The sequence below is a fragment of the Pipistrellus hanaki genome (assembly GCF_964339955.1).
Source record: "Pipistrellus hanaki genome assembly, chromosome: 4".
NCBI lineage: Eukaryota > Metazoa > Chordata > Mammalia > Chiroptera > Vespertilionidae > Pipistrellus > Pipistrellus hanaki.
This window is the reverse complement of record NC_140506.1, coordinates 95,413,634-95,434,132: the sequence shown is the minus strand read 5'-3', so window position 1 is coordinate 95,434,132 and position 20,499 is coordinate 95,413,634. Positions and strand designations below refer to the sequence as shown.

General features: G+C 53.0%; 1 protein-coding gene across 4 annotated transcripts; it reads left to right on the top strand.

Annotated features, from left to right (window-relative positions):
• Window positions 1–275: 275 nt before the first annotated feature.
• TAOK2 (TAO kinase 2) lies at window positions 276–20,072 on the top strand. Of its 4 annotated transcripts, none has more exons than XM_084881846.1 (19): window positions 276–1,111; window positions 4,092–4,258; window positions 4,366–4,437; window positions 4,530–4,631; window positions 5,104–5,149; window positions 5,280–5,376; window positions 5,531–5,644; window positions 5,747–5,838; window positions 9,260–9,353; window positions 9,453–9,534; window positions 10,293–10,460; window positions 10,633–10,893; window positions 11,086–11,247; window positions 12,810–13,175; window positions 13,261–13,464; window positions 14,032–14,271; window positions 17,378–17,590; window positions 18,561–18,743; window positions 18,838–20,072. In XM_084881846.1, the coding sequence occupies exons 2-19, from the start codon at window positions 4,127–4,129 to the stop codon at window positions 19,357–19,359; spliced, it is 3,150 nt and encodes a 1,049-aa protein (XP_084737972.1). In that variant the 5' UTR covers window positions 276–1,111; window positions 4,092–4,126; the 3' UTR covers window positions 19,360–20,072. The 4 variants fall into 4 exon arrangements, with proteins under 4 accessions (XP_084737972.1, XP_084737971.1, XP_084737970.1 ...); XM_084881845.1 differs by having other exon boundaries at window positions 358–1,111; window positions 10,615–10,893; XM_084881844.1 differs by lacking the exons at window positions 17,378–17,590; window positions 18,561–18,743; window positions 18,838–20,072 and having other exon boundaries at window positions 973–1,111; window positions 14,032–16,173.
• The last annotated feature ends 427 nt before the right edge of the window (window positions 20,073–20,499 follow it).

Here is a 20,499-nt window from a genome sequence, read left to right as displayed (position 1 = left end):
ACCCCTCCCAGGATCTGCCCCGCACGCAGGCGCCGACCGCGTCTTTTCCTTCCGCCCGCGCCCCCTCAGCGCTTCCCCTAGCAACAAGCTCCCCGCTGAGGCGGGCGGACGCATGCGCCGCAGCGCCCTCCGCCGCCAGTCGTCGGGAGGCGCCGGACTCCACCCTCTCCCCGTCCGACCCTCCTCCCGCCGCCCGCCCGGTCCGCGTGGCGGGGCGCGTGCGCACTCCGGCCCGGAGCCGCGGGTCTCCAGGCCACGGCGGTCAGGAGAGGGGCGGGCCCCGGAGGAAGCGGCCCCGCCCTCCTCGGCCGGGCGGCCCCGCGGCGCCTGCGCGCTCCCGCCCGGTCTCCATCTTGGAATTGGGAGGAAGAGGGAGAGGGAGACCGGGACGAGACCTGGGTTGTGGTGCGGCGAGAAGCTGAGACCGAAGAGGAGAGGGAGAGAGGGCGCCGGGACTGCCCCTAGCTACCACCTTTCGGCTCCCCGCAGGAGAGAGGGGGAGAAGGGGAGGAGGCCGGGGCGGGAGAGGGGCTGTCACCCTCCGACCCTGACGTGCGAGGGGCCATTTGGCCGGACGTCCTAGGGGTGGGCGCCCTGTCGGCGGCCGGAGACCTGGGGCTCTGGTGCTTCAGCCCTGGATTTCCGGGCTTGACCCCTCGTTTCCCAGATACCCGGGTATTAGCCCCGCAGATTGCAGGTACCCGCGGCTTGGGTCCCCACCTCTCTAAAGCTGGGGTCTTATTTTGCAGGGCTTCCTATATCTGGGGTGCGGGGCCCTGCGGGCACCAGTATCCGGGGTTTATTCCCCACGCGATCAGATATCAGGTTAGCTGCCCCCGTTCCCGTACCTGGGGTTCAGACCCCGCGGGCAGAAACCCGGGACTCCGCAGCTGTCGCCCTCGAGGAGGAGGACTGGACCGCGAGGTCAGGCCGGGCTGTCACCCCTTCCCCTCCCGGGGAGGCTTCCCGGGCCCGCCCCTCGGGGAGGGAGGCAGCCGAGGAGGAGGTGGCGAGGGGAGCGGTCTCCTTGCCCCTCTCCCAGCTTGGCGGAGCCGCTGGAGGACCCCAGGAGGAGTCGGAAGCGCTGGGGCACCATAGTGACCCCTACCAGGTGAGACACGGGTGCAGGGACGCGGGTCCCTGTGTCCAGGATTGAGAAGAAAGGGTGCTCCTTTCTCGCAGCTGGGCCTGGGCAGGCCCTCGCCTCAGGATGGGGAAGCCCAGCGGGGCCAGTGGTCAGCCTCCGGCTAGCCCAGCCTTCTGCTGCCACCCTCTTCCCCTTTCTCGTCCCTTCATTACGTGTGTCTGATGGGGGGCCTCAGGTGACAGGGTCTCTGATGTCACCAGGCTTCACGCCCTGGGTGTGGGAGCTGATCAGATGGGTTTGCACCCTTCTGATCTTCCCCGCTACCTTTGCCCCCCACAAATACCTCCTCTCCACTGTTATAACCCTTTTAGCTGGTTGGTCGGGAGTGTTGATCCCCATGTCTCTGATCCCCATGGTAGGTCTGCTTTTCCGTTTTTTAGGCATGGCCTGGTTGGGTCTCTTGTCCTTTCAAGGAAGTGTGTGTGTGTGTGCATTTGGGTTTGGCGGTGCCTGGTAATATTTCCCCAAGCCGTATCGTGTAAATCTCATACATTTGTCAGCGATCTATCATTAACCAAGTGTTTTACACCCATTATCTCATGTGACCCCCTTCACCCTTTTAAAAAATATATGTGTTTTTATTGATTTTGAGAGAGAGAGAAAGGGATAGGGAGAGAGAAAAACACCGATGTGAGAGCAAAGCACACGAGAGGGAAGCACCTATAGGCTGCCTCCTGTATGCCCCCCCACTGGGTATTGAGCCACAGCCAGGGCATGTGCCTGTCCAGGAGTTAAACTGGCAACCTTTCGTTTCCACACTGGCTGGGGCCTCCTTTGTCCTTTTACTGCTATCTCCCCATTTTACAGTTGAGACTATTGAGGCCCAGAGAGGTTGCCCAAGGTCACTCAGTGGCAGAATGAGGATTTGAGTTGTGGTAAGATTTAAGGATGGGAGGAAGAGAGTTTCCTGTTTTAGGAGGGCTGTCCTCGGAAGCTTTTCCAGAGGGGAGGCCCTGGCTCCTACCTTCCGCCTCATGGGTTTTCTCTCCACTCTGACCTTCAGCTTTACTGTGATCCCCGCCTTCTGACAATGATAGCTACTGTGGTGTCTCAATAGTTAGAGCCAGGCTGCTGGGGTAGGATGTCCCCAAAGTATTCAAACCTTGTGGTGACCCTGGAGGCGTGAAAGGAAAAATCCATATGCCAAATGTCTGCAAGAGTGTTCCTAAGTATGGGATCTCATTAAAAATTTCACAACAGCCCTATGCTGAAATTCATCTTACTGAGAAGACCAGGTATAAGGCCCTTACCAAAGCCCTGTTGTAGATTGAGGATGAAATTACTACTGGTAGTATAGGGGTGGACATGCTTGGATTTCCTCACCTGCAGAAGGGGGCTGATGTAGGTGGTTATGATTTAGCACAGATCTTGGTCGTTGTTCAAATGTTCGATGTTGTTTGAGGAAGAGGCCCCATGTCATGTGGCCTAGGGTTCTGTGTTGGCATTCTTGGTTGAGAGCTGTTAAAGAGGTCAAGAAGATTCCTTTGGCAAGTTCTGAGCTCCTGCCTTTGTGTGTGGTTATGTGGTTGGGGTGAGGGGTGCTTTGAGCAGCCTGGGAGCTGCTGAGGGCAGCCCGTCATCTCCCAGGCTATTCTGAACCCTCTGCACCCTGGGGACCCACTAGAGTGAGCTGGGCTTGCTCCTTGCCCACCGGCTTCCAGTGAGCTGAGGAGACAAAATTAACAACACAATAGGAAACACTGCATGACAGTGTAATTACATGCTGGATGGTAGGCTCTCCGCGGAGCTAGAACTCTGCCCTGGAGTCCAGCTCCTCTGAAGGCTCCTTTGTGCCCGAATTCCAACGAGTGCTTAGTCAGGAGTTTGGCCTGGATTCCCCTTGTGGGTGTGGGGGTCTTGGCTTTGATGCTGGAGTTGCTCTGGATGTTTGGCTGGGTGCTCCAGCAGTTCTCCCCGAGCACCCAGTGATCAGGGAGAGCTTCCTGTAGGAGGGAGCTGAGCTGGTAGTGAGTTGCTGAGAGTTATGAGCGCACATGCCTGACTGGCCTGACTGGAGAGGAGGAGGTCCTGCTCTCTGACCTTGGAGAAGTCCTCTTTCCTTCCTGCGCCTCAGTGACCTCCTCTGTGAAATGGGATCATGATCCTGCGCTGCTTATTTCACAGTGCTGCTTTGGGGGAGTCATTTAACCTTCCTGAGCCTGTTTCCTCATCTGCAAAACAAGGGTACTAGTAATAACCTCGTAAGGTTGTGTGTGGTGAGGATTGGATGAGAGGAAATGCATGTAAGGCTACATATGCTCAATAAATGTTATTGTCCACCGTAAATGCCCTGTACCTGTGTGTGATGCCTGTGCAATTGGGCTGGACCAAAAAGACAGCCCAGGTCACAGAGAGGCCCCAGTACCATTCCTCTCCCTGTCCTCCTGCCTCAGATCTCCCGGCCAGTGTCCCTGGCCCTTTTTGAGAATGAGTCTTCTGGCCCCTCTGGGCCAGTACCCACGTCTAACAATGGCCGGATTTCCACTGCCTCCGGCCTGGCCATTTCCTGCTCTCTCTCAGGGTGTGAGGGGTGAGGGAGGAGGGGGCCTCTCAGAGGAACGGGAAGGTGCCTGGAAATTTGGATTGTGGGACTTGTGGGACACGACACTTGGGGATTTGGGGTCTATTCTTGAAGGAGGAAGTAGGGGTTATAGGGAAACGGAACTTGTTAAGGTCTGAGGAGCATGGTAAGAATGCTTAGCTCCAGTCTTCCTAGCTGTTTTAGGGACTCTGGCCCTGTGGTCCATGCTTTGATTCCCAGGGCAAATTCTTTTTCTTCCCCCCCCCCCCCCTTTTTTCGAGCTTTGATGTTGTTCCTAATCTCCCCAACCCTTCCTCACCAGTGCCTCCCCCTCCACAGGGAACTAGGGAAGGAGAAGGCAGAAACTTAGCGTTCCCTTCCTTCTCTGAGAGCCCCGCCCTTGGTCCCATTTCCATTCTCCAGGTCAGGCCCCACGCTCAGGGCCCTCAGGGGCCACCATGCCAGCTGGGAGCCGGGCTGGGAGCCTGAAGGACCCTGATGTGGCTGAGCTCTTTTTCAAGGATGACCCTGAAAAGCTCTTCTCTGACCTTCGGGAAATTGGCCATGGCAGCTTTGGAGCTGTGTACTTTGTGAGTTGGGGCTTGGGAGGGGTAGGGCAGGGATGGGGACTGCATTCTTACCCCCTCCACTCCCCCTACCCCCCCATGGACTTCCACCTTCTGGTCTGGTCGTCTAGGCCCGGGATGTCCGGAATAATGAGGTGGTGGCCATCAAGAAGATGTCCTACAGTGGGAAGCAGTCTAATGAGGTGGGTCAGACTTAACAAGAACGGGTCGGAGGTAGGAGACCCATATCAAGATGCAGACTGAGTAAGTCTCTCCTCCCCCTGACGCCTCCCAGAAGTGGCAGGACATCATCAAGGAGGTTCGGTTCCTACAGAAGCTGCGGCATCCCAATACCATTCAGTACCGGGGCTGTTACCTGAGGGAACACACAGCTTGGGTGAGCTGGCCCCTGTCTCTGGCCTGACCTCTGCCCCTCTCAGGCCCATCCTTACCTTGGTCTAGTCTCTTAGGTGGGTTCTATTCGGAGTGCTGGTGTGGGATCTTGGGCAGGAGTGAGTCTCTCCCAGCCTTCTTATTTCTCAGACAAAGCCATGAGCAGCAGAGTCCGCCCAGAAGGAGAGGCTGGTTTGAAGGGTGACAATGACTCTTAACAATTGGAACAAGGGCACATTGGTTGGAAGACCTGGAGATCGGAGCTTTGAAGGGATGGAGGTGGGAGAGGCTCTGACTCTAGGGACTCTCCCACACCCCCTCATTTTCTCAGTTGTCCTTCCTCCCTGTCATTACCCTCGGGGCATTGCCTGAGTGGAGGATAGAGCCAGGACGCTCTCTATTTTGGATCTCTGCCCAAGAGAGATGGGCCAGGGGTGGCCAGTTCTGCTGATCTCTGACCCTTGACTCTTCCTTAGCTGGTGATGGAGTATTGCCTGGGCTCAGCCTCTGACCTTCTAGAAGGTGAGTAACTCTGCCCAACAAGTGGGAGAAGGGAGAAGAGCAGAAAAGCCGTAGGGGGAGGGCTAAGGGAAGCTTGTTCCAGGCCCACCCGGGGGCTCCCTCAGCTTGATGTTTTCCGCTCACTCCCTAGTGCATAAGAAGCCCCTCCAGGAGGTGGAGATTGCAGCTGTGACCCACGGGGCCCTTCAGGGTCTGGCTTATCTGCATTCCCACAACATGATCCATAGGTACGAGCAGCACGGGTAGTGGGAGGGTGGGGGAGTGCTCGCTGCACCGCTCTGCGTTTAGTGGGGCCACAGCCTTCTTGGAACTTGGTGCCGCAGCCCCCACTCAGCCTTCCTAAGATGCATGTCTTGTTCCTGCGCTTTGCTTCTTTGGCAGGGATGTGAAGGCTGGAAACATCCTGCTCTCAGAGCCGGGCTTGGTGAAGCTGGGGGACTTCGGCTCTGCATCCATCATGGCACCTGCCAACTCCTTTGTGGGCACCCCGTACTGGTGAGTGGGAGTGGTGGTGATTGGTGAGAGCTGCCAGAAAGTTGGGAGCAGGAGTTGGCAGGGTCTGGGCAGGTAATTAGCCTCTTTGATCTGAACCCCCAGGATGGCTCCGGAGGTGATCCTGGCAATGGATGAAGGGCAGTATGACGGCAAGGTGGATGTCTGGTCACTGGGGATAACGTGCATCGAACTGGGTAAGGACAGCCTCCGCTCTGCTCCCTCCATCCTCTTTTCCTTCATTCCCTTCTCTTTCTCTTATTATCCCCATACCATACCATCCTTTGAGTTTTCCAGGCTTCTGTTCATTTTGACTCTACTCTTGATCTCCAATATAGGCAGCTGTCAAATTCTGCCAATTTTTTTTTTTAAAATATATTTTATTGATTTTGTACAGAGAGGAAGGGAGAGAGATAGAGAGTTAGAAACATCGATGAGAGAGAGTCATCGATCAGCTGCCTCTTGCACACTCCCTACTGGGGATGTGCCCGCAACCAAGGTACATGCCCTTGACCGGAATCGAACCCGGGACCCTTCAGTCCCCAAGCCGATGCTCTATCCATTGAGCCAAACCGGTCCCGGCTCTGCCAATTTTTTATTTGTTTATTTTTGTAAATCCTCACCCAAGGATATTTTTCCATTGATTTTTACTTTTGTTTTTAATTTTTATTATTTTTTTAATCAGAGAGGAAGGGAGAGGGAAAGAGAAATTAGAAACATCAATGATGAGGGAATCATTGATTGGCTGCCTCCTGCACGCCCCCCACTGGGGATCAAACCTACAACCTGGGCATGTGCCCTTGACTGGAATTGAACCCATGACCTTTCAGTCCGCAGGCCAATGCTCTATCCACTGAGCCAAACCGGCTAGTGCTCCATTAATTTTTAGAGCATGGAAGGGAGAGGGAGAGACAGAAAAATGTCGATTTGAGATAGACACATCAATTGGTTGCCTCCTGCACGCACCTCAGCCTGGGCTAGGGAACCTGCAACTGCTATACATGCCCTTGACCAGAATCAAATCTGGGACCCTTCAGTCCAAGAGCTGATACTCTATCCATTGAGCAAAAATGGCTCGGGCAAATTCTGCCAGTTTTTATACCTAAAGATTTCATAGCATTCACCTCTTCCTATCTAATACTCTAGTTCTAACATTTTTCTTTTAGCATGGACTGTGTACCATGTATATGCTAGTAGGTTCTGGGGGTATAGCAGTGAATAAGTCTCCTGCCTTCATGGAATTTATATTCAAGTTGGGGAAACAGGCATATTTTCTTTCAATGTAATAAGAGCTGAATGGGGAGTTAAAAGAATAGTACAACTCTTAAGACAAGAGATATGACCTAGTTCAGAGGCTGAGGAAGGTCTCCCCGTAGCAGAACTATATAAATGGCGTCACAGGCAAATAATAGTTAGCTGTTTGAAGACTGTAGGGAAGAGCATTCCAGACAGGTAAGAGCAGGCATGTGGAGCTGAAACTAGTTTCAGTTATCCTATATAATAAAAGGGTAATGTGCAAATTGACCCTAGCAGCCGAATGACCGGTCGCTATGACGCACACTGACCAACAGGAGGCAGATGCTTAATACAGGAGCTGCCCTCTGGTCGTCAGTGCACTTCCACAGGGGGAACACTGCTCAGCCAGAAGCTGGCTCGTGACTGGCTAGCACAGTGGTGGTGGCAGGAGCCTCTCCTGCCTCCGTGGCAGAGCTAAGGATGTCTGACTAACAGCAGGTGGGGGCTCCCGGGCTGCAGGGAGTGGGAGATGTCTGACTGCCAGCTTAGACCCGGTCCTGCAGGGAGTGGGCCTAAACCGGCAGGTGGACATTCCCCAAAGGCTCCTGGACTGCAGGAAGGTACAGGCCAAGCTGAGGGACCCCCTAGTTTGGAATAATGCAGTAAAGAGCAGTAAGTGATACGACAGAGTTAGGCTCAAGTGAGTTCATAAGGCCTTGAAGCCATGTCAAGGTTCTCATCTTGGTCAGCCTGCACTATTGAAACAACTGTTTAATGAGATAATGTTTGTAAGACCTCCAACAGGGTGCCAAACATAGACTAGTTGTCCCAAGAAAGAGATGCTATTGCCCTAGCAGGTTTGGCTCAGTGGGTAGAGCATCGGCTCGTAGACTGAAGGGTCGTGGCTTTGATTCCAGACAAGGGCACGTACCTGGGTTGCAGGCTCAATCCCCGGCTCTGGTAGGGACCCATGTGGGAGGCAACCAATCAGTATGTCTCTCTCACATTGATGTTTTTCTTCTGTTTCTCCCCTCCCTTCCACTCTAAACATCAGTGGGAAAATATCCTTCCGTGAGGATTAACAAACAAAAAAGAAAGAAAGATGCTGTTGGTAACACTTATAAGCTACTTCTTGCAGTGATCTCTCCTACTACAGTCTCTCTTACGTCACAGAGTTGCTTAAGCTCTGTTGTTTCACTTTCTTCCTCAGAGCCAGCAGTGGCTCTCTGTTGCTTTCAAGACCGAAGTCATACCCATCTTTTCTCACACCAAGCTCAAGACTGCTTCCTAAAGCCTGGCTTTCTCTTCGGAGCTCCACCCTGTGTGCCATGAACTTTTCCACTTTCTGCCTTGATTTCTTTTGTGTCCCCTGCCCAAGAGCAGAAATGTGTACATGTCCGTCTCTGCAAGTCTACATTTACCATTTGAGACCGCAACCAGACAGGTTATGCAAATACTTGAAGCTGGCCAAGAATAAGAAAAATCTAGAACTGTCCATTTTATTCCTAGTTTTGGTAGAGACATAGGTACAGAGAAATACTTCTCTACGATTAAAAAAAAAATCACAAAAAAACCCCCACATCAATCTTGCGGCAACTGATAGTCAGGATCAGAAAAGCAAACTGGAAGTTTGGCAAACTGGAGATTGCTCTTGCTTATCTCCAGCCCATTGTCATGCAAGAATATAGGCTCTAATTCACCAGATCTAAGTTTTTAAGATGAACTAGAGATTTAGGTTATTATTTGTTATATGGAATTTAATTTAAAAATCCTTATGTGGGCCAAAAGCATAAACAACAAAGACATTTGACTGAGCTACTTGGAGCTCCTCGCTTGCAATTTCTCATCCAAGGTCTAGCTCCAATATCCCTTTTTCCAAAAGACCTTCCCTGAATCCCCTGCAAATACACCAGCGGGAAGGCCCACCACACACCCAGCTTCCCAGCCATTTACCTATCTCCCTCTTGTGCCAGTTAACAGTTTGAACTTGATATTATTTGTCCACCCTATTTAATCTTTCTGTCAGATTGAAGTTCGTTGAGGACAGGGCCTATTTCTTGTTTTCCTTTACCTTCCCCATAACACTTAGGGAGTTTTTGCTCTCATTTGGCACCTAATAAATATTAATTAGGCTGATAACTTTCTTCTGCCTTCTTCGGTGCTTTTGCATATGCTATTTGTGTTATCTGTACTTCACCTTGTGCAGGTGAAATGACAGTGTTGCATTTTCAAGAGGGAGTGCATTGAGGTTATGGGAATTGCTCAGAGTCTCGCAGCCAAGAAGTCAGGAGCTGGAATGTGAACCCAAATTTCAGGATTTCTGTTCCAGTCTCCTCTGCCCACTGCCATCTCTCACTTCTCCCACTTGACCTTTCTTTGTAGCGGAACGGAAACCACCACTGTTTAACATGAATGCGATGAGTGCCTTATACCACATTGCACAGAATGAGTCCCCTGTGCTCCAGTCAGGACACTGGTAAGGGCTTGGATCCCTGGGCCCAGGGTTTAGGCCATAGGGTAAGGCTGCCTGACTCATCCCTTTCCCACTCCTCCCTCCCCCTCCTGTGACTACTAGGTCTGAGTACTTCCGGAATTTTGTCGATTCCTGTCTTCAGAAAATCCCTCAAGACAGACCAACCTCAGAGGTTCTTCTGAAGGTGAGGACTCAGTGGCCTAGGATTTTTCTAGAACTGTAGCTTGTTTGAGCTACAAGAAATCCCTCAATGAAATTAGTGATTCCCACCAAAAACTTAATTTATGAATTCCCACCCCCTCCCTGTTAAATTTTGTCTACCAGACTGCCTTTATTAAGTAATAATTTGTTTTCCCATCTTTTATTAATCAATGATGTATATAATTGCGAGCTAGGACTTCTGGTCAGCATGCGATAACCAGGGTTACCACACTGATCTGATGTAAATCAAGCCAAAAGCCTGTGTAGTCTTGTCATGGGTAAATGTATGATTTCCCTTAGGTGTTTTTTGACTTAGCAAAAGTAGAGGGGCCCCTATTCCCTTCACAGACCCATGGGGGCCTACAGAGTCCTAGTTGGGAACTGACATAGATTGTCTGGTTTGACAGTTGTTTTGTAATTGTGGGATACCTTATGAGGCCTAATGTGGGATACCAGAGAGGCCTCATGACATGTCCATGGACATGCAGCACTTTGATAGAGGACCTGGACTGAAATCCAGATATGACTGGTCTTGCCTGTTGGCCATTGGTGAAGGAATAAGACTGGGGAGATTGGGTGGTGAAAATTAATGTGGGAGAAAGTGTTGGGACAAGGCCAGTATCCACCCATGAGGACATGGGTCCCAGGGGATTGCCTCAGGCTAGAGGGAATGCCAGCACCCATAGGATATTGAGGATCATAGGGTGCTTGGCCACGAGTCTCGGTGTTCTCTTTCCCCAGCACCGCTTTGTGCTCCGGGAGCGGCCACCCACAGTCATTATGGACCTGATTCAGAGGACCAAGGATGCTGTGCGGGAGCTGGACAACCTGCAGTACCGCAAGATGAAGAAGATTCTATTCCAAGAGGCACCCAATGGCCCTGGTGCTGAAGCCCCAGAGGAGGAGGAGGTGACCCAGCTTGCCCTGCCGCCCTTTACCACCATGTTGTACTTGCCTCCTAGCAGTTGCTTGGGCCCCTTGCCCATCCCTCCTCACACCCACTGTCTTCCTTGTGCTACCTCCATGTACACACCCCTTGTTCTTCCCCTTCCCTGCCCAACAGCCTACGCCCTGTCTGCAGGAGGCGGAGCCCTACATGCACCGAGCTGGGACGCTGACCAGTCTAGAGAGTAGCCACTCAGTGCCCAGCATGTCCATCAGCGCCTCTAGTCAGAGCAGCTCAGTCAACAGCCTAGCAGATGCTTCAGACAATGAGGAGGAGGAAGAGGAAGAGGAAGAGGAGGAAGAAGAGGAGGAAGGCCCTGAAGCCCGGGAGATGGCCATGATGCAGGAAGGGGAACACACAGTCACCTCCCACAGTTCCATCATCCACCGGCTGCCGGTATGCGGCTCACCCTGAGGAGGCCCGACAGTGGAAAGGCCCAGCCCCAGCTCTTCTGCTCAGACATCGTCTGGGTTCCCTTCTCTCCCTCCCAAGCATGACCGCCTCCTCTAAATCTGACTGGGTCTCCAAGGAACTGCCTTTGGGCCCAGTGGCCTCTGAGCCTGTATATCCTTTCCACCTTCCCTCCAGGGCTCTGACAACCTATATGATGACCCCTACCAGCCAGAGCTGACCCAGGGCCCTCTCCAGCAGCCTGCAGCCCCAGCTCCCACTTCTACCACTTCTTCTGCCCGCCGCCGGGCCTACTGCCGCAACCGGGACCACTTTGCCACCATCCGTACTGCTTCCCTGGTAAGGGGATCATTCTCCCGTGGGCCACAGGTCCCAGTCGTCTATGTCCGGAAATTATTTCCTCCTTGTGGCACGTGGTCAAGTTCAAATTCTACCCTCACTTTTGGTAGCTGTCTCTTGCCTTTTCTTCACTTCAACCTCCAGGGGATTGGCCACATTGGGCATTCCTAGCTTGGCAAACTCTTACTCCATTTTTGTGGCTGGACTTAAATTGTGTCTCCTCGGATGCCTTCCCAGGCCCCTGGCCAATTGGGTGCTCCTGAACAGCATTATGACAGATGTGCTGGATTCTGTGTTTGTGAGGGGCTGGGGTGGTGTTCAGGTATCTGCCTCATTCCAGTGATTGGTTCTCACGTCACATACATGCCTATATTTAATCCAGTTCCTCGGGGAGGGAGCAGTATGATCCCATTGGAGAGGTGAGGCAGCCATGACTCAGAGCCTGCTTGCCTAAGGCACTTATCCTAGCATTGTTGATGGTTGTCAAATTCTGTAAGCAGGACGCTGGTCCTTTCCTAACATTAACTTATAGCAGTTGTTTTCTCAGTTAACAGGGAAAAGTGGGTAGACGTTTAGATTACATTCCTGCTTAGCTGCAAGCGCCAACAACCCCCTTACTTGGTTTAGGGGTCTCTGCATGTGGTTGGTTCTGTTAGGTCAACTCTTCAAATCCTGTGATGCTTGGTTCTTTGTGATACTGTGCAGAGAAATCTGTGACTTCCAGGCTATGGCCACCTGGACAGTGGGCCTGAGCTCAAATCCAGTTGAGGACATCCAGTCCCAGTTTTCTTCTTATTCCAACATCTCATGGCCCAGATCCAGTTCTCAGTGTTTGCTGAAGGAGAACAAAGCCAACACTTAGTGATTCACAGTGTTCTAGACACTAGTACATACTAGTATGTATCGAAGTTAATCTCCACAGCCCTCAATGAGGAGGTATTATGGCCTCATTTAATAGACGAGGAAACCAAGGTTTAGCAACCTTACCTTGCATGAGGTCACATGGTTAGTAAGTGGCAGAGCTGGGACATGGACCCAGGTCTCTATGATGACTCTCTCTTTGTTGTATTAATCCTCATCCGAGGATATTTTTCCATTTATTTTTAGAGAGAGTGGAAGCGAGGAGAAGAGACAGAGAAAAACATTGATGTGAGAGAGACACATCAATTGGTTGCCTCCTGCACTCACCCTGAGCAAGGCCAGGATCGAGCCCGCAACCTAGAAATGCGTCCTTGATCAGAATCGAACCCAGGACCCTTCAGTTCACAGGCCAACGCTCTGTCTCCTGAGCCAAACTTGCCTGGGCTGTATGATTACTCTTTTGAACTAATCTGAATTGTCCTACTTTTACACCTCTTATTTTCTCATCAACCTGTGAAGTTAATTATATTTTCATTATCCAGTTGAGGTGGCAGGCTCAGAGAGGTTATGTGTGAGGAAGATACCAAATGTGAGAAACGCATGCGTGTAAAGCCCATGTTCTTTCTTCATAGAGCAGGAAGGCTGTGTGTGCTAATCAAATGGGGCCGCTGAGCCTTTCTTCTCATCCTCTCCCGCCCCAGGTCAGCCGTCAGATCCAGGAGCATGAGCAGGACTCAGCTCTGAGGGAGCAGCTAAGTGGCTATAAGCGGATGCGACGGCAGCACCAGAAACAGCTGTTGGCCCTGGAGTCACGGCTGAGGGGTGAACGTGAGGAGCATAGTGCACGGCTGCAGCGAGAACTTGAGGCCCAGCGAGCTGGCTTCGGGGCTGAGGCAGAAAAGCTGTCCCGGCGGCACCAGGCCATCGGGGAGAAGGAGGCACGAGCTGCGCAGGCTGAGGAACGAAAGTTCCAGCAGCACATCCTTGGGCAGCAGAAGAAGGAACTGGCTGCCCTGCTGGAGGCGCAGAAGCGAACCTACAAACTTCGGAAGGAGCAGCTAAAGGAGGTGGGATGGGCTCCGGCAGTGCAGTGGCTGGGGCCTGGTGGTGAGCGAGGCAGTCCCTCACTGCCCTGCTCTCCCCACTGCCCAGGAGCTTCAGGAGAACCCCAGCACACCCAAGCGGGAGAAGGCTGAGTGGCTTTTGCGGCAGAAGGAGCAGCTACAGCAGTGCCAGGCGGAAGAGGAGGCAGGGCTGCTACGGAGGCAGCGCCAATACTTTGAGTTGCAGTGTCGCCAATATAAGCGCAAAATGCTGCTGGCTCGTCATAGCCTGGACCAGGATCTGCTGCGAGAGGTGGGTCATCTCATTTCCCTCCCAGATCCCAGACATCCTTAAAAAAAAAAAAAAACCACACCAGATATAGATATAGATTAGATTAGATATAGATATAGATATATCGATATAGATCTAGATAGATTTCAGAGTGGAAGGGAAGGGATGAGAAAAACAGAAACATCAATGATTGGCTGCCTCCTGCATACTCCATACTGGAAATGGAGCCCACAACAGGCATGTGCCCTGACCGGGAATCAAACCTCCACCTCCTGGTTCATAGGTAAATGCTCAACCACTGAGCCATGCTGGCCCTGCCCAGGCATCCTTTTTCATTTGCCTCACTTATGGTCGTCTTTCCCCTCAGCCCACCTTCATGTGATGGTTCTGCTTCCCTTGAACACCCCTCTTGCTTCTTATGCCCACCAGAAAGACCCTGCTAGAGTTTCCCTAGAATTCTATTCCCAGGGGTTTGGCTCCCTTATCCCCCTTATCTTCCCACCATCAGCTTCTGCCAAAGAGTTTTGGGGCTCTCACACCAACAAGGTTTCTAACTGGACTCTGGGCCCTGCCCCTCTTCTGCTTCAGGACTTGAACAAGAAACAAACACAGAAGGACTTGGAGTGTGCATTGCTGCTGCGGCAGCATGAGGCCACACGGGAGCTTGAGCTGAGACAGCTCCAGGCTGTCCAGCGCACAAGGGCAGAGCTCACCCGCCTGCAGCACCAGACAGAGCTGGGCAACCAGCTGGAGTACAATAAGCGGCGTGAGCAAGAGTTGCGGCAGAAGCATGCAGCCCAGGTTCGCCAGCAGCCCAAGAGCCTCAAAGTACGTGCAGGCCAGCGTCCCCCGGCCCTCCCGCTCCCCATTCCTGGGGCTCTGGGACCACCCAGCACAGGCACCCCTAGAGAAGAGCATCCCTGCTCATCTGGCCAGGAGGCAGTCTTTGACCAAAGAATTCTGGGAGAGGAGGAGCAAGCAATTCCAGAGAGAAGGATTCTGGGAAAGGAAGGGGCCACCTTGGAACCAGAGGAGCAGAGGATTTTGGGGGAAGAATCAGGAACCCCTAGTCCCAATCCACAAAAACATAGGTGTTTGGTTGGTGAGGAAGTTTGGGGTCTTACTGAGGAGGAGATAGAGGAGCTAAGAGTCCCATCCCTGACACCTCAGGAGAGGAACATTGTGGGCCAGGAGTTGGCTGAGGCGTGGATGTTGTGGGAGAAGGAGGATAGGAGCCTCCTGGATGAGGAATTTGAGCTTGGCTGGGTCCAGGGCCCAGCTCTGACCCCAGTCCCTGAGGAGGAGGAAGAGGAAGAAGAGGAGGAGGGGGCTCCATTTAGGACTCCGAGGGATCCTGGAGATGGCTGTCCCTCACCAGACATCCCCCCTGAACCCCCTCCAACATATCTGAGACCTGGCCCTGCTAGCCAGCTCCCTGGACTCCTGTCCCATGGCCTCCTGGCCGGCCTCTCTTTTGCAGTGGGGTCCTCCTCTGGCCTCCTGCCCCTACTACTTCTGCTGCTGCTCCCTCTGCTGGCCGCCCAGGGTGGGGGTGGCTTGCAGGCCTCGCTGCTAGCCCTTGAGGTGGGGCTGGTGGGCCTGGGGGCCTCCTACCTACTTCTTTGTACAGCTCTGCATCTGCCCCCCAGTCTGTTCTTACTCCTTGCCCAGGCCACTGCACTGGGGGCTATCCTGGGTCTGAGCTGGTGCCGGGGCCTTATAGGTGTCCCTCTGGGCCTTGGGGCCGCCTGGCTGCTAGCCTGGCCAGGCCTGGTTCTACCACTGGCAGCTATGGCAGCTGGGGGCAAATGGGTGCGGCAGCAGGGACCTCAGATCCGCCGGGGCATCTCTCGGCTCTGGTTACGGGCTCTGCTGCGCCTATCCCCCCTGGCCTTTAGGGCCCTGCAGGGTTGTGGGGCTGTGGGGGACCGGGGTCTGTTTGCCCTCTACCCCAAGACCAACAAGGATGGCTTCCGCAGTCGACTGCCTGTCCCTGGGCCTCGGCGGAGCAATTCCCGGGCTTCCCGACGCCCACTAGCCCTATTGGCAAGGTTTTGGGCCCTGTGTAAGGGCTGGAACGGGCACTTGGCCCGGGCCGGCCAAGGTTTGGCCTCCCGCTTACCTCCCTGGGCGATCCACACCCTGGCCAGCTGGGGCCTCCTTCGAGTTGAACGGCCCAGCCGTATTCCCCGACTGCTGCCTCGCAGCCAGCGCAGGCGAGGGCCCCCTGCCTCTCACCAACCACCGCCTGGGACTCTAGCTGGGCGGAAGTCCCGGACCCGTCAGTCCCGGGCCCTGCCTCCCTGGAGGTGACCAGCTCCGGTGTTTCCTCAGCCCGAATCCAGAGCATTGAGCACTTTATCTCCCACTACTCAGCGAAGATTTTGCAGTCCCAGTCCTCCCTTCCACCCCTCCTTCCTCGGTGTGCTCCCTCCACCTCCAGCCCTTGGACCTCTAGACAGGCAGCCCCTCCGCTAGAGCTCAGAGTTACACTTTGTGTTCTCCTGAGGCTCCCCACCCTAAGTTATTGCTGTTCTCCGGCTGTGTGTGTGCTCATCCTCACCCTCATCGACTCAGGCCTGGGGCCAGGTGTGGTGGTGGGTGGAAAGAGTCATGTGTTTTTTTTTCTCTCTTTGATTTTGTTTTTCTGTCTCCCTTCCAACCTATCCCCTTCCCCCCATCAAAAAAAGAAAAAGACAAACACAAATAAAATATCTAAGCGGAACTATACCTTTGGCCCAGGCTGCCTCTGTCTGCTTTGTCCTGCCGCCTAGCCTCCCTGGTATGCCCCCATCCAGACCCTTGGCCCCCAGACCCATGACCTCTTCACCTCCATCTACATTATCTCACCCCCTTTCATTCCTCAGCCTCATCCTCTCTGCCATCATAACTTTATTGCATCATAACCACCACCAGCTGGGGGTCTGGACCTCTTTGAGCTTTGACATATCTTATGCCCACAGTTCCCATTTGTGGATTCCTTACGAGACTCCTTAGGTTCTGGGTCCTTTTGTCCTCATCCCCTGCTGTCTCCCAACCTGTTCCCTTTCTGGGAGCTGAATTTCCCTCCTGGCATCAGGAATTATCCTAGAGGGCTGGGGGATGGGACTGGAAACTCTGAATAGTAGGGGATGGTGAGTTTGGGGCCAAGCACGAGTATGGGGGCCGTGGAAATGGGATTGGTTGTGGGCTTGGAATGGGAGCTGAGTGTGTAAGGGGCTGTCTGGAATGTGGACATCTGGCCAGGGTGGCAGCTGTTGGCCCATTGAACTTGTCAGGCCCTTTCTGGCCACTTCTTTGCCCCTTTGCCTTATGTGGCCTGAGATGGAGCCACCTCTTCTTATCCATTTCTCAGCTCGGTGGTTGTCCTTCCCTCCTTCCCGCCCAGAGGTACTGAACCTGGGCCTTTCTCTGTCTTTAGCTGTGTTGCTCTCTTCCATGAGTATGTTGTGTGATTTGGTTTTCTCACTCTTATACACATTCTGTATCTGCTCACATGCTTCTATCTCTAGGTCATGTTTTCTCTCTGCATGGTTAAAGCTTCCTGTATGCCCTCAGTACTCTAAAGATTCTCAGTTCCCTGTCCATGAACTCTCCTGCTGTTTCTCGTGAGTTTTCCACCCAACTCTGTGAACATGCTCTTGGAACCTTGTTTCCTTTGCATCTCTTGCCCATTGAGAATCTTCCTGATCTCTCTCAACACAATCCCATCTCTCCATGTCTGTCTGTATACAGCTCCCCCCGCCCCCTCTGTCTAACATGTTTTCTGTTTCTCTCCCTCTCCCTGTCTCTGTTTCTGTCTCTTCCTCTCTCTTTTCCCCTTCTCCCCTGATTGTTCCTCCTCCTCCTGTTCCTCTTCTCCTGTTCTTCCTCTTCCTCCTCTCCCTCTTCCTCTCCCCTGCCCCCATTTCCCCTCGGTCCATCCACTGCACAGTCTAAGGAGCTGCAGATCAAGAAGCAGTTCCAGGAGACGTGTAAGATCCAGACTCGGCAGTACAAGGCTCTGCGGGCACACTTGCTGGAGACTACGCCTAAAGCTCAGCACAAGAGCCTTCTTAAGCGGCTCAAGGAAGAACAGACCCGAAAGCTGGCGATCCTAGCCGAGCAGTACGACCAGTCCATCTCAGAGATGCTCAGCTCACAGGCGGTGAGGCCTGGGGTCCCGAGAGGGAGCATGGTGGAGATTGGCCGCTATTTCCCACTTGGTTATGGGCAATGAAAGCGGGGGGGGGGGGGGGGGGGGGCGGGGGGCGTGGATTTTTGAGGGGGCTTTTTGTTCCTCGAAAACCTCAGATACCTCCCACTGTTAGTATTCTCTGCAATGGTTTTATTCTCTCGCTTGAGTATTTTCCTAAGGTCTTAACATAGCCAGCCTGCCTATTCTACCAAGAACTACCAAGGAAAGTGCGGCTGTAGTTTTTCCTTGAGCCTGAGGTAGTTTAATGTGAATAGCAAATCAAAATGCTTATAGCCCTCAGGTCAATTTTCTGACTTCTGGAGGATTTTGAAGGTTGCTGTCTAAAAGTGATCACACATAAGTAACATGGAATGGGTCACTTAAAATATACACATGGTATAAAAAGTAACACTATTCGTTGCCATTTTTTCACCCAATCCCACTTCTCATTGAAGTATATTAACAATTAATTGTACTAGATTATTTCCTGTGCATATTGGAAAGTGACATAAAATTTTGGAACAAGAATGGAATCATAATTTACATACTATTCTTTAACTTCTTTTTCCACCTAATATTTCTTGGACCTCTTCCCATGTCAGTACACATATCTCATTTTTTTAACAGCATAGAATTTTCCATGGTATAAATATACCATAATTTATTTAACCCATCCCTTATTGGTGGACATTTAGGTTGTTTCCAGTATATTGCTATTACAACGCTTCAGTGAACACCTTCGAGCACATGTGCAAGTATACCTTGGGGATAAATTCCTGGAAGTGTAATTGCTGTGTCACAGGGTATGACGACCTTTCATTTTGGTAGATGTTGACACTGGCTGCTTCTTGAAACCTTAGGGCCCAGACCTACCTGGGGCAGGGGAGGATTGTGGGGGTTGGGAAGGAGGCCCCTAAAATTGGTTCTTCCTGTTTTCCAGCTGCGGCTTGATGAGACCCAAGAGGCAGAATTCCAAGCCCTTCGGCAGCAGCTTCAACAGGAGCTGGAGCTCCTCAATGCTTATCAGAGTAAGATCAAGATTCGCACGGAGAGTCAGCATGAGAGGGAGTTGCGAGAGCTGGAACAGAGAGTAGCTCTGAGGCGGGCACTGCTAGAGCAGCGGGTAAGAGGGCTTGGCCTCCAGGATGGGGTGGGCAGTCTCCCGACCCCTCCCCCGAACCCTCAGTGGACTCTCTAATCTCTTGTGGGTGTTCCAGGTGGAAGAGGAGCTGCTGGCCCTGCAAACGGGGCGTTCTGAACGAATCCGGAGTTTGCTTGAGCGGCAGGCCCGTGAGATCGAGGCTTTCGATGCTGAGAGCATGAGGCTGGGTTTCTCCAGTATGGCTCTGGGGGGCATCCCAGCCGAGGCTGCTGCCCAGGGCTATCCCGCTCCACCCCCTGCCCCTGCCTGGCCCTCCCGCCCTGTTCCCCGTTCAGGGGCACACTGGAGCCATGGCCCTCCTCCACCTGGCATGCCCCCTCCAGCCTGGCGTCAGCCTTCTCTTCTGGCTCCCCCAGGTCCCCCAAACTGGCTGGGGCCCCCAGCACAGAGTGGGACACCCCGTGGTGGAGCCCTGCTACTGCTCAGAAACAGCCCCCAGCCCCTGCGGCGGGCAGCCTCGGGGGGCAGTGGCAGTGACAACGTGGGCCCACCTGCTGCCGCAGTGCCTGGGCCTCTGAGCCGCAGCACCAGTGTCGCTTCCCACATCCTCAATGGCTCCTCCCACTTCTATTCCTGAAGTGCAAGGTGGATAAGCAGATGGAGGGGCAGGGGCAAGGGTGGGTGGAGCCTGATTCTGGAGGGCTTATAAGCTTGAGGCCCACCCAAGGGTGGGGGAATGGATGTTAGTCCCAGCTCTCCTCAAACCTCATCTCATGAGCTTCTTGGGCTGGCCAGTGGCCCAGGGTCAGCTTGGGCATAGGTTCCTCAAGGCTGACTAGGAGCCCCTGCCTCCCCACCATGGTGCCAGGGTCTCTCTCCACCACCGCCTTGGAAAAGGAGGGAGATGTGTGTGTCAAATATTCATCTAGTCCCCTGGGGGAGGGGAAGGGTGGGTCTAGATATATTCAGAGAACTAAACTCCCTGCATTGGGGCCGTGGATTGGGGACGCCAGGCCCCCGCAGACCTGGGAAGTGACAGAGCAAGTCTGGGGTCTGGGGTGGGGAGTGCGGGAGGAAAGGGCCTTCTTAGGAAGGAGGATAAGGATGGGGTCTTGGGGTCAGGATGCCTGGGTCTCTCCATTCCCCTGTTGCCGTCTGAAGTCCTGTGCCGTCTTGTCTTTTTTTTATTATTATTATTATTGAGATCAGAGCTGGGGCAGGGGAACAAGGGAAGGACCTTGGAAGGGGCTGCTCCAGGTCTGGGGGCAGTCATGGGAGCCCCTCCCAGCTACGGGGTTGGCACAGAGCCCCATGGCAAGCTTTTAATAAACTGTTGGTTATTCTAACAGACCCCAGGACTCATGCTTTCTAAGCTGTGCATTAAGGACTGTTCAGTGGCAGGTGATAATGTTCCTTGTATTTAAAAAGAAAATTTACTGGGCTGTGGAACTAAAAATTGCAGTGTTTTTAATTACTTTGGCCATCACTAGATCCAGAGCCTTAGATGGAATCATTAGACTTTTTTAAAATATATATATATTTTATTGATTTACAGAGAGGAAGAGAGTTGGAAACATCGATGAGAGAGAATCACTGACCAGCTGCCTCTTGCACACCCCCCACTGGGGATGTGCCCGCAACCAAGGTACATGCCCTTGACCGGAATCGAACCCGGGACCTTTCAGTCCCCAGGCCGACCGGTTTCGGTGGATCATTAGACTTTTGACCTCTGCTTCCCTTTGCTTTTGGCTTCAAAGAGTTTTAGAAGGTTCACTTC